Here is a 13,774-nt window from a genome sequence, read left to right as displayed (position 1 = left end):
AAGTGCTTCCTGACCCTTGCAGCAATCAGCCTATTCCTTGAAGCATGAGATTTGATTACCTTCATCTCAGTGGGCACAACCATGAATATCACTGTATCCTTTCAAATGCCCAGCACATTCTAGCTGAGAAAGGGACACCAATGTAAGAATTTCTAGAGCACTTTGATTGAGGAACCTGGGCAAAAACTGCAGCAAGAAATCTATAGCAAAAACATGCACATGAAAATACATGCATGCATTTAGATCTCTTTTGAGGAAAAAAAATATTGTAAGTTAATTTCACTCTAACAAATCTCATGATAATTAAATTCCCCATGCCAGAAAAGCAAAAAATCTCAAACCCAAAACCAAAAGCCCCAGGGAAGATATTTATCTGATCGAAGCTTTAGGACAATCCAGACATAGATATCTGACATGTGACATATACTCCTGTGGTCTGTCCTAAAACTTGAGTGCAGATTTTTGCAAAAGCCCCAAAAAATGCCCCTGATCAAAACAATCAAATAGGAACATTGGCAGTTGAACATCTGTGTCCTGCTCAAAAATGCACTGAAAAATACAAGAATTCTGACATGCCTTAACTACAGAAGAACTTCAGGCATGCAGTGATAATGGACATATAAAATCATCATAATGTTATGATGATATATGTTAATAGACATTATAATGTTATGAACATCTTTAGACTACTGCTCTGTTGGTAGCACTGTCTTTCCTCAGTGCACACAGTACTAATTTATCATTCCTCTGCCAGCTGCAAGCCTCTTCATCTGCTTCAATGCTAAACAATTTCATTTGAACCTGTATGGAAAGGTAACAAGTCCAAGAAGTTTTACTAGTTCTGCATAAACCAGGTAACATAGTCCACTACCATTTCCCACCAGGAATGAGAGTTTCAGGGGATGTTGAGGGTAGGAACAGTGTCACATGCTGAGCAGAGGTGAGAGAGCTGGACACTGTAGGCTCAGATCAGGGAGCATTGGGGTTACTGAAGCAAAATGGTGAGCTTCTCACTCATGACAAATAACTAGGTTTAATGAACTCCTAATCTCCCATTAAATATACTAACTCCAGTTCTAGAATGTCAAAGGTTTTCCGGATATCATTTTTAATTTTTACATTTATCTGCATTGTTACTCTCTCCCTTTAAAGCTGGAAGTCTGTTCATGGATATTCCTTCTCCTCTGAGAATATATAACATTTACTAAAACTTGAATAAGAGGGAAGGTGGAGGTTACCTCAGCTTTCATTGCTACTTAGGAGGAGTATGGCCTAAGTGAGGCCTAATGGCCTCCCCTTTTCTCTTCTTTGTAAACCTGTCAGTGTACTAGGAATAAGGAGTGTCTAAGTACCTAACTGTACAGGAAGAGGAAGATTGACCACTGTGTCACAGTGTTCCTGTCTGATGTCATCTCCAAGACACAGAGGACAGAAAGAAAATCCTCTTGTTCAACAAAATATACAAAGGAAGCTATTACTGCAGAAACCAGAATTACTACAGTGTTTGCTAAGATGACTGCCTGGGCAAGCACTCATTGAAGACATTCTGTTAAATGCCTTTTTAACAGCAATAGTAGCACAAGATTAAAAGATTTATGGTTAAATATCCCACTCTTTCCTGAATCAGAAGTTTTAGTGAAGAGGCTTATGGATATGTTGCATTCTAGCTTCCATGTTACCAAAACACTACACCAACCTTCCTCTTAAGTTTTACCTCCTCTACTCTGCAAGTCCACCTCTGTAAAGCAGTTACCATATGCTCAACTCACAGCTTGCACTTGAGCTTTCTCTGTTTACACAGGATCTAAACATACACTTAAATGCCTTGCTGAAAAAGAGATGAATTTTCAAGCCACGGACATTTTGGAATCAAAGTCAAAGAATTAAGAAGTCCAGAACCTGGATTTGTGGATATACAAAAGTAGACTAGCATGCCTTTAACACAGTCTTGTGAGTCCTTTCTGGGATGAATGTGTGCTTGAGAGGACCAAAAAGAAATAGCAAAATGTCTTCTTGTTGCCCAAAGGTATTTAATACGGCAGAGCAAGTGGAATATAATCAGCATTAAAGTGCTCTTCATAAATAATGGACAATCTAGCAGCTTTTATCTACTCTGCACTTTATTTTAAAGTTTCTACTGCTGAATATTTCACGACCAAAAGGTCATTTATTGTGGCTTTTAAATTATACAATTCAGAAACTGTTAGGAAAGAAAGTTCTACGTTGCAATGCAATAATAGTGAGTTTTGAGTACCTGGAGAAACATGGACCACCTTAAATACATATTTTGAAACCTACCAAATACAAACTCATGGATACATCTTTGCCCTGAACTATAACTACTGATTTTTAAGATGTCCAATCCTATTCAGCAATACAGTACTTAATATCAAGTGAAGCATAAACCTTAACATACATTCTCCTGAGCTGTCAGTTCTAGTTTGCATTTCTTATCAAAATTTACTGCTGATCACAGGTCATTTAGATGTGCAGCCATGACAGCCATTTTCAGGAAATTTATTTTCTGCACATTATTTTTAAGGTGTATTTTATTACAGCCTTTTCAAATGACAATTAGAGTTCCACATAAACAAAACTATTAAGGAAGCACACTGGTGAACAGGTGAATTGTCAAGATGAGTTAGAAGTAACCTTAACTCTGTCCTCTGTGAATATAAGGCCACGACACAGACCTACTGCTGCATCCAGAGACAGATGTTCTGTGGGTGTAGATCAGCATGACTTTACAGAAGTCAGTCATGCTACATCTGGTTTCTATCAACAGAAGCACCAGTATGCTTCTCCTTAGCACCATAACATTTACAGCATCCCATATCTATAAATGACCACCACGGAAGCCTGCTGCACTTCAGCACGCCAAGCATCCAGAGACTTGCAGCCTCAGCAACACTGAAACAAGTGCCTTCAGAACATTAGCAGGTAACATCCCTTAGCCAGAGCTATCCTCAGAGAACCTTTTAGTTTTCTTTTTAACCCCACACTTCCAAACCACAGAACTACTCTAACAAAAAAAAAAAAAAAAAAAAAAAAAAAAAAAAAAAAAAAAAAAAAAAAAAAAAAACAGAAAACAAAAAGCCAACCCAAAACCCACAAACACCCCCTGTCCAAAACAACAAAAACCAAACAACCAACCAACAATCAAAACAAAAAACCAGATTTTAAGATATCAAAATTCCTTTTGTTTTTAAAACAAAGGTATTTTCTAGATATGGTAACTGAGCTCCTACCCCAATTCCTCTTAGCTTATTCACAGTCCCCACTTAAAAAAATATATATATATAAGGAAGAAATTAAAACATGAAAGGATCTATCTGCAGAAGTTAGAAGCAATCAGGACAAACAGTATCATACAAAGCAAATCATCAACATACATATACAGATGCATATATAGATGCCAAACCTGTCTATGGCAAAAAAATAAGTTTATCGAATGACATATCGCACTGCAAGGAGGAAATCTGAGACACCTGGCTAACGTCAAGATCAGTCATCTTTTTTAGCAACAAATTCCAGTGAAAGTCCCATGAAGCGATGGGACGTGCATTAAAACACAATGTACAAAGCTATTCTTTGGATTTTAGATATTCTTCTGTACATTTGTAAAAATAAAATTGATCTTTAGCACTTATTTCAAGTAGGCTTACAGCTTTATTGAGATCATATGTCCCTCCTACATTTACCAGCAGAAAAAAATCAGGCAGATCTGTCATGCGTGATTTGGCATTAGACACTTCAACTGCAGCAGTAAGGTTATTTTAAAGAGTCGTGTCTGCTACAGTCTGAACCTTATACAACACACTATCATTGCCAAACATCTAAAATAGTTGCTAAACTCTTTATTTATAGACATAGTGAATGTGGTCCTTAATAACTCTGGTTTACTTAGGATGGTATTCAAAAGCCAATACTGTCTCATTGTCTGGGTCTGTCAAACACAAACAACAATTTGGAAGCTGCAAGAAATGCACAGGTTTTATCCTGGCCCATTGCACAGAGACAGTTGTGGGCATTTTTTGGTCAATAAATTCTCTCAAGACATTATATTTAAAAGCTTCAAGTGTATCAGCCAAATCATACTTTTAAAACAACTTTTGATGCCTGTTGGCATCAGGGCTAGTGGAATGATGATACCTATGGGCTCTCTTGCTGCCTTTTACATTGCTCTTCTCTCATTACATTTCATGGACATGGGTGTAAAGATAAAAGAAAAACATCTTTAGTAGGGAAAAAAATTCAAAAGGAAGATGTCTGTGAGGGAAGAAAAGCATCTCAGTTTTGCCCCCTGCTCCTGCAAGGAGAAAATGAAACTTGTTGGTAGAGCTTGCCAAAACAGACTGCGGCTGTATCCAAAATATTATTGACGGGTAACTGAAATTTACACGTATCAATAAACACCAACACTCTATACTAATGAAGATACAGACATGCTCTTCTATTTGATAGTATCTAACAATTTGTCAAGGGACTGTAATTGAAGCCAAAGACAGCTTCTTTACTCTGTATTAAAATACAATATTTCATATCCCACTTTCAAAGTAAATTTTATGTCTATCATCTGATATTTAGATAGAGCTTCAGATATCTAAGAGAAAATGGGATGTGTCAATTTAGATTAGCAATCCCACAAAGAATGACCATGATAATTATATAAAACCAACCTATGGACAAGGTTGTGGAACGTAACAACCACGGAGTCTCCTACACCAAATCACCCGATGGGAAATTAACTGACTCCCCTAGAAATTATGCAACTTTCCTGCTTATTATAGAAGATAGCCAAAGAATAGGTGCCCATTTCCCCTATTCCACCCTCATCCCTGTGATGCCATGAACTAGTAAGAGAGAGAGAAAAGTAAGAGAGAGATGTAGTCATTCCAAGTGCCAGTGTTATACGTGTAACCATAACAAGAAACGCTTCTTGGAAGAAAATCTTTGCATTGAAAAAGCTCAGGTATCACTGAACTCACTGCACAGTTTGTAGAGGTCAAACAGATCAACTTACGTAGCTCTCCTACTTTCAGAATTTCACACAGCATCTTTGTCAGCTCAATGCTGCTTCGGCCAAATGGGCACTCATGCTTGTCTTCTCGACTGCTGTTCTCCAGGACAATCTGAAGGTGGAATCAAAATGGAAAACAATCAGTTTGAAGAACCCATGAGCTGCAACACTGTTCTCCACATCCAACATTTACAGGACATATCAAACTTAGTCTAGGAAACTGTATGGGGAATTCAGGAAAATGTATTTTCATAAACCTTAGTCTTCCCCACAGCTAAACGACCTATGCAATTTATGTCATGGCTTCAAACTGAAAGAGAGTAAGTTGAGATATTAGGAAGAAATTTTTTACTGTGAGGGTGGTGAGGTACTGGAACAGGTTGCTTAGAAAAACTGTGGATGCCCCATCCCTAGAAATGTCCCAGGCTGAATGGGGCTTTGTGTAACCTGGTCAAGTGGGAGGTTTCCCTGCTCTGAGGTTGGAACTAGATTTCTGAGGTCCTTTCCAAACCATTCTATGATTCTATGTCTGAGGCAGTAAGCAACATATAAACAATGCTGCTCCATGACCAACTGGGAAGTTTTGCCATTGCTACGCGACGTTGCTGTTCTGCCTCAACCCGACTTGGAGAAACTGAAGTAGAAGCCAAAGAGAAAGAAATAGTTTCATTTTAAATGTGCTAGTTAAAGGAAATTAAGTAAATTATTGATAGACATGAACACACCTAGAAGGATCTATAAAACCAAATTGGGACAGAATTTTCATCATTGTATTCAGTCTTCAAAGTAGTCTCAAGTGATAAAATCAAACAGCACACAAAGGAAGAAAATATCTGCATTCTCTCTATTATGAAAAGAATTTTTGCTTATGTGCAAAACATTTCAGAGAACAATCACTCTTGTATCAAGCCCATGAATGGTGCAAAAATGACTGAAGGAGAGTCTTTGCATTCTCTATTGAGCGCACTGTAAAATAAATGGAAGAAAATAACTCCTTCTACATTTATATACCCATTAAGTTTTGCCATATCTGATACAGTGGAGAAAAAGTTTTCCGTGGCACTTCAACTAAATAAGAAATGAAAAGTTATGAATATACTATAGATTTCACTGAAGCAGTGAGCCTGAAAAAAAAGAGCAGAATAGGATCTGGGAAAAAAATGAAATTGTCACAACAAATATGAAGTAAAAATTGTCTTTGCAGAATAAACTTTGCCACTGTACAAATAGAAAAACCTCATCCTAAACAGCTGCTGCATAGCCTAGGGATGAGAGACAGAAGAAGAAAACTAATTTCAAAGGTAAGATATTTTGCCAAGAAGCAGAGAATCCCAGAAGATCTCGCAATTTTTCTCACAAACAGGTGTTTAGACATTGCTCTCTGCCTTGCATTCCTCCTGTCTTGTTAGCCCCCATCTCCATCATGGTTTTTGTTTGTTTGACTTTTTGTGCTGTTTGTGGTTTTTTACTTGTTTGTTTTAAATCTTTCCATTTTTACAGCAAAGAAAGGTTTGCAAAGGGCTTCAAGGCTGGAATTCCATCGAAAACCAGGAGGAAAGGTGGAGGGGAGGAGCAGTTCAATGCTGGATGGCACTAAAAACTTTCCCTCACTCCTCAGATCTTGGTTTTGACTGTTTAGGTCTAGATGGAGACCTGCTTCTAGTCCTTCTTCCCTGTGAAGCAGTTACATGTAGGAAAAGAGTGAAAACCCTAAAGCAAGTAGGAAAGTTATGTGCTTCACACAGCATGCCAAGGGCTCTTCAAAAAGTATCTATTTTAGTCCTACAGTACAAAGGGCAGCCTCTAGCTGCTTCCAACCCATCACCCAGGGATGTGAAAGGATGGATGCTCTCTGTGTTACGAGAAAACGTGATCTCTCAGGTTTGTTTTCCAGTACTGCTGATATTTCCTTTGATTGCTTACACTTCCCACAGAAGCTTAAATTCATTAGGGATATGATATATACTTTATCACCACAATTTTTTACTGGCCTTTTCCAATAGTACTATGTCATGTTCCAGAGTCTGCCAACAGGAATTTTCCTTCTAGAAGTTTTGGTTTAAATGCCAGGCAATTGCTCCATGTCATCTCTGGGTAACAGTAAACCAGAGAAACACCCCTGCTATTTTTGTTTTACGTTGCTGCAGCCGCTGTTCAAGAAACATGTGAATATGACTTTATATTCTGGATGAGTCATCCTGCTTCACTCTCTCTCATGGAGGATAGAGCTACAGTTCTACACCCAAAAGCAGAAGCAAAGACAGAGTAGCACCAGCACAATGGAAAGCTGTGTGTCTCAATACCTCCCTAAGATCACTTCCTTCATTCTTTTTATTACCCTGTTTTATCTCTCACATAATAAAACATAAAATCTGCATACTGGAGCAGGGGGTTGCTTCGACACAGATTTAGATACAGCAGAGAAACACTGGTAATAAAATCAATGGAGAGGCAAATTGAAAGGGCAAGGGGGAGGGAGGGGGAAGCATGGGGATGTATTTCTGTTTGCTTCTGGCAAATGCACTTTGTTGAGTCTCACATTAACCCGACATATTAACATTTCATGAGCACATAAATATTTAATGGTGACACCATATATGCATATAATGTAAGAAAGAATTACAGCAATCAATAAGAATGCCAGAGAAATAGTTAAGGCACTGTGTATTGCTATACAGCAAATTAAATGGCAATTTGAGAAATCAATATGTAAAGCAGTCTTAAAATGATCCTCAGACACACTCTCTACAAGCATCAGGTTTTTTAGCATTTGCTGTACAAAATAAAACAGCGCTGCCATGTCACATTTCTTTAAGAAAGTAAGATGGACAGCCCTTTACTGCATCTAAATATCTGTAGGCAAATTTGACAGATATGGATCTTCTGCAGGAAACAGCAACAGTAAAAAGGGAAAGAAAAAAATAGTTCTTATAAATATCCAAAGAGAAATCATTCCTAGTCTTGGCAACAGATTTACAACATTCATTATTATATTTGTAATATGCTTTTCACGACTTCACGACTCATATCCTGTTCCAAAGTAAAATGCTATAAATAGAGCTGATAAGGACATGGTTTTAATGTTATTTCCTTTATCACTGTGGTTACGGAGGAGAAATAAGCAGGGAATGGACACGTTCCCTTCATAAAGTGGTGAAAACAATACCAGGGAAAGAAATATAACACACAGCTCAAGACAGAAAAACACTTTGTTCTATCTATAGAGCATACTCCTGGCTTGAGTCACGTTTTTATCACAACAGTTATTTTACCACTGGAAGGAAAGTAGCGAGGAAGCTGCAAGCCCACACAACCTTCCTTTAAACAGAGGTCTATCATTAATGCTCATTAAGTACTTCACCCTCTTATCTTCCTCCACTACCCCATCAAAAATCCACAGTGAGTTGCAGATCCACCAGACATTCACAATCAGCAGCAACAGTGGTTAAATTTTGCTTGGGGAAAACAAATATTCAAAAGCAGAGACCATGGACATTGCAGTAGAATTCCTGGCGCCACAGAATCACAGAATCGCAGAATCATTTAGGTTGGAAAAGGTATTTAAGATCATCCAGTCCAACCATTAACCCAACACTGCTGAGTCCAGCACTAACTAAGCCATATCTCCAATGCCTACATCTACATGTCCTTTAAATACCACCAGGGATGGTGACTCAACCACTCCCCACTCCCCAGAGCAGGCTGTTCCAGTCATTGACAACCTTTCCCATGAAGAATTTAGGTATCCAATCTAAACCTCCACTAGCACAACTTAAGGCCAATGCCTCTTGTCCAGCTGCTTCTTCCTTGGGAGAAAACAACCCCTCCCTTGCTACAACCTCCTTTCAGGGAGTTGTAGAGAGTAATAAGGTCTCCCCTGAGCCTCTTTTTCTCCAGGTTAAACACCCCCAGCTCCCTCAGCTGCTCCTCATTGTGCCCCAGACCCTTCCCCAGCTCCATCGCCCTTGTCTTGACAAACTCCAGCACCTCAATGTCCTTCTTGCAGTGAAAGGCTCAAAACTGAACACAGGATTCAAGACGTGGCCTCAGCAGTGCTGAATGCACGGGGACAATCACTGTCCTGGCCACACTATTGCTGATCCAAGCCAGGATTTTATGGGCCTTTTTGGCCACCTGGGCACACTGCTGGCTCACATCCCATCTTACTTCAGTACTATCTTGACACCGGTTTGCCCTTTATTGCAATACTACAGATCTATTTGGCTACCCTTTATTCTGATACTACAAATCTATTTCTGCCAGTTTTTCCTGTCTTCAGTACTTGTGAAGTTACAGAATTGTGTAGGTCAAACATGGAAATGCAGCTTATAATACACTAGAGGTTATACAGTTAAAAACCCAAATGAGCTCACAGTACAGGAGTATTAAATTCTGCAGATCCTCTTCTCTTCCTCTTGTGTCTTTGATCAATACTGTCCATTACCATGAGGCAGAAAAAAAATCCACCATAATGTGTAGTATTCAACAACAATGTATATTTTCTCTTCAGGGAAGAGCAAAAAGTCCAGACAAAAATCTCAGTAGGAAAACAAAAGAAAATTACCAAGACAGGGCAGACAGGAAATATCTTAGTGATGTTCTTTGTAAAAATAAACAAGAACAAAACAACAGCAGCTCAGAAAATGGAAGGGAAAAAAAAGAAAAACTGAGTGAGAGAATCATAGAATGAGAAAAAAATGAATGAGATTAATTGACTAGAAGAGAGGAGAGAGGAAGAGGTTGAAAAATGTTTTTTAAAAATGTAAGGAGGTGAAATTTTTAGGAAATCAGTGTTATCCATATTCTTGACAGTTCTACAGCCTGTTAAGGCATGAGAATTTGACAGTATTAGTAGTAGAATACAGTTCTGTACAGTTATTATTATTTTAAAAATTATCTACTATATAGTTCCATCGATCTGTGGAACTAAATCCAATCACATGTGGTGCACCCAGGGATCAGTATTCAGCCTAGTCCTGTTTAACACCTCTGTCAATGATTTGGGTGAGGGGACCAAGTGCCCCTTCAGTCAGTTCACAGATGATGCCAAGGTGGATGGGAGTGCTGATCTACTGGAGGGTAAGAAAAAGGATCTTGACAGACTGGATGGATGGGATGAGGAAAACAGTCTGAGGTTTAACAAGATACCTACCAGTGGCCTGGCCGTAAAATAAGAATTTGTTTTTAAATCTAATTTAAGAACCCCAAACTTATAATAAAGAAAATAAATCTATAAAATGTAAATATGCAAAATTAGTAAATAAAACCATTACAAGTAATTTTTAAATTTAAAATAAAATAAATTGAAGTATCATGCCAAGATCACAGGGAAATAATGCAAATTTCCCAGCAGCAAAAAAACTCCTTACAAGACACCAACCTCAAAATCAAAAAGATTTTCTAAATTTATGGCAGTGTGCCTTTATGATTTTCCATTGAATTATTCATTGAGTCTGTCACTACCTCAGGATCCCAAAATAGACCCTCAGAAGGCAGTGGACTACGTGAAGGATTTTCCACACTTGACTACTGTGGGTTTTAAAGTCTCCATCAGCTTCAGTAGTGAAGCTTACACCTGCATCTAAGAGTTAATGACTGACAAAAGGCAAAATTTTGAAGACAGGTATCTTCAAAAGCTTCCTCATCAAAATCTAGGAGGCTGAAACCACCAGACAGAAACGTTTCTCCTTCACTGAGAAGAAATATCGACTTAGCCAGTCCCTTAATCCTTCACATTAAAGATGAAATTGTCTCAAAGCATATTGCCCATGGCAACTGCAGATGTAATTCTCAGATTCCCGAGCCAAAATCAGAGCTTGGCAATGAAATAGAGATGCATTGTGATTAGGAAATAAATACAGAACTGAAAGAAAGGCAAGATCCACTGTAGCTGCATTAACACTTCTAATAAGTCCCAGAGCAGGCAATTCAATGAATATTGCTGCACTATTAAAAAGGAGCATTTCTACAGGCCAATTTTGTAAAATGATCCTGTCTTAATAGAGAACAAGCTTTTTAGCAGTCTGCAGCAGGTTAATATCAAGAGGTTCAGAGAGCTATTTAGTAGAGATCATAAAAAACCTCCTTAGACCCAAAATGAAAGGTCAAGCAGCATTTAAATATCCAGAAACTGCAGGGATTCTCTTCCTTTCTTGACACTGCTTTTTTTCCCCCCTAAGCTTCCTTATCACATATGGTAGGCTTCACCATTCCCTCTTCATTTGGGTGCTTTAGGTAAGTCTAATAAGCAAATCTTTAAGATAAGCTTCCCGAGAAGGGTAAGAGACTACTGCAGACAGACTCAGTTTCCATTCATCCTCATCACCAACTTTGCTTTCTTCCTAAGGTAGCTTGTCATTTGCTTCAGCTTCAGCATCAGTCTTCTTCCAACATCCTTCACTCTGCCCTGTCCCCTCTGATGCTGTATATTTAATTTCCAATGCTTCCTCTCTCTCATCTCACTCTTCCTTGACATTCCCGAGTCATTACAGAAATTTCTCATGGCAAAGCTAAAATAAAGCAACAGTTATTTCTGTCTGCCTCTGGAAGATACTAGAATTGCAATTTAAACAAAGATCTGGAAGAAAAGTTGAGACTTTCTACAGATATTGAAAAATAAGAAAAAAGTCACTGATATGAGATGGCTTGACATCTCCAAAAGTTTGTTTTTTTTCTGGAAAATTGTGATGGAGTTTTCAAACAAATGTAGTGCCAAACTATCTCAAGCTAAATATACATGGTTCTGCAGGTGCTCACCAAGCAATAAATTTTCATTCCCACACAAACATCTTAGCTTATGAAGCATTACTGCAATTTTTATTTTCCATCTAAAGGTAAATATGCAGTAGTTTGTCTTGTATCTTCCTCCTTTCTTTACAGAAGAACCTTCTTCTCTCTATGAAGAACCAACCAAATAATCATAAAGCCTGGTGGTAAGGCCCAAGACAAGAAGCCTTCATTGCCCCGTCATCCTCAGAAGCAGTATCAGAATGTGTTCTCCACTTTTCAAGTCACAGGTATGTGAGAGGGCGTTGAACTGGTCCAGTTTGGGAACTACCAGTCAGGTATTCCTCTCCCTCCATGCCCCCCACAAATGTAAGAAGGTAATGTTTTCCCTGAAGTTCTCTCCTGGCTCACCAATGGCAGAGGTGGAAGGCAGAAACCTGCAGTATCTGCAGAATATAGCAGACTTAGTTTTTGATTTTTTTCTTTCTTTCATAATGTAAAACATGCCCTATGGGTGGCCTAATGTTATTGTGGTATAGCTATATCCGAGAAAAACATCAACCTTTATGGCACATCAATGAGCCTGGCAGCCAGAGTTACATCACAAATGCTCTGGACACGGGGTAAATGGGAAAACCCATGACAGTCAAGAGCTAGTTTTCCCTCCTCATGCATATGCTTCTCAGCTTTGCAGATGAAGGGACTGTGGCACAAAAACTAGCCCAATCTTTGTATGCTACTGCTTCAACCTTGGTGTGATTCAAAACCTTTTGAGGCCAGTTGCTAGGCTTGCAACAATTTCTGGGCCCTTTGGATAAGGATGTAATTTAGACAACAGCTATCATAAACCTGGGAACATTTAGGAGTGCTATGAATGGTGGAAAGTGATCTGAACTCATGCCATATGTATCCCACTGAACATTCCACACAAGGCTGTGCAGAGAGTGCCATTACTCCCTTAGAATTCGCTTCCTCAGAGCTAATTTTGTGTCTGTGCTGCAATCAGCCACTCCAGGATTTTGTGTCTTTAACTACAGAGGGACCCATCTCAATCCCCCTCAGTGATGGAGGCCCTCAGTTGTCATGTAAAGGAGAAACATTACATGATATTTAGGAAGAAACAAAGCACAGGCAGAAAGACTCTTAGATATGTGAGTGGAATGGAAAGCTTGGCTGAGAAAAGACAAGAACACATTAATAATCTGGGAACCTGGCTTAGGCAATTAGGTCTCTTTGCATTCATTCATGAGAGTCACCAGGAAGACTCATGTAAAAAACCTAATTTTTCTCTCTACCTTCTACAGAAAAAAAAGAAGTTACATCTTCTTTCCTACCATTTCTGGGAGGGGAGGAAAGCATGGCAAAAATCAAGCTCAATTTAATTTCAGAAAATGCTGAAATTATATGTTGGACTCCTCATATCTGATCAGGAGAGTGAGTAGGCACGAGGAGACTTTGTGAATTGACGGAAGGATGTGTAGGCAGCCTCCTATACAACAACTGCATGGGCTAGAAAGTATACGGCAGACAGTCTGACTGTGACTCAGCCCATTTGGGTTCTGAAAGGTCCCTGCAGGATGCCAGCAATCTTCCTGCCTGCATCACTGGCACTTGCAAACAGCACCTGCTCCTCCTCTCTGACTTCTGAAAGCTTCAAATGCAAAAGAGCTCCCTCCTCAGCCTCCCCAAATGTAGCTGCTGGGGAAGAAGTGTTCCTGCATTACAACTGTGTGAGTAACCAAATTACCAGCTCAGCAAACTCAGGGGAAGGAGGATTTCCTAGTACTGACCATAAACCAAGTCAGCTTCTAATTTTCAGGTAATCAAAATAATCCTTGGCACAACCAAAGTCCATGTGTTGGAGTGTTTTTACTTGGAAAATTGTAATAACTTTTAAAACTTGTTTTAAATGCAAGAAAATCTAAGAGCATACCACTAAGTATCTTACACATCACTCACAAAAAATTAGAAGTGTTGGATCCATTATAAAATGGATTCAATTTTCAGTATGGATTTCAACACTGCCTT

At 38.8% G+C, this 13,774-nt stretch overlaps 1 protein-coding gene across 1 annotated transcript in view; it reads right to left on the bottom strand.

The window, feature by feature from the left end:
* The window catches only part of ELMO1 (engulfment and cell motility 1), a 300,985-nt gene that overhangs the window by 144,017 nt on the left and 143,194 nt on the right, over window positions 1-13,774 (bottom strand). Inside the window, exon 15 of the mRNA XM_005428655.2 lies at window positions 5,024-5,132. Coding sequence (XP_005428712.1) covers window positions 5,024-5,132 — 109 coding nt within the window. The remainder of the gene's footprint in view (window positions 1-5,023; window positions 5,133-13,774) is intronic.

The sequence above is a fragment of the Geospiza fortis genome, unplaced genomic scaffold (genome assembly GCF_000277835.1).
Source record: "Geospiza fortis unplaced genomic scaffold, GeoFor_1.0 scaffold255, whole genome shotgun sequence".
Classification (NCBI taxonomy): Eukaryota; Metazoa; Chordata; class Aves; order Passeriformes; family Thraupidae; genus Geospiza; species Geospiza fortis.
This window is presented reverse-complemented; position numbering and strand designations above follow the sequence as displayed.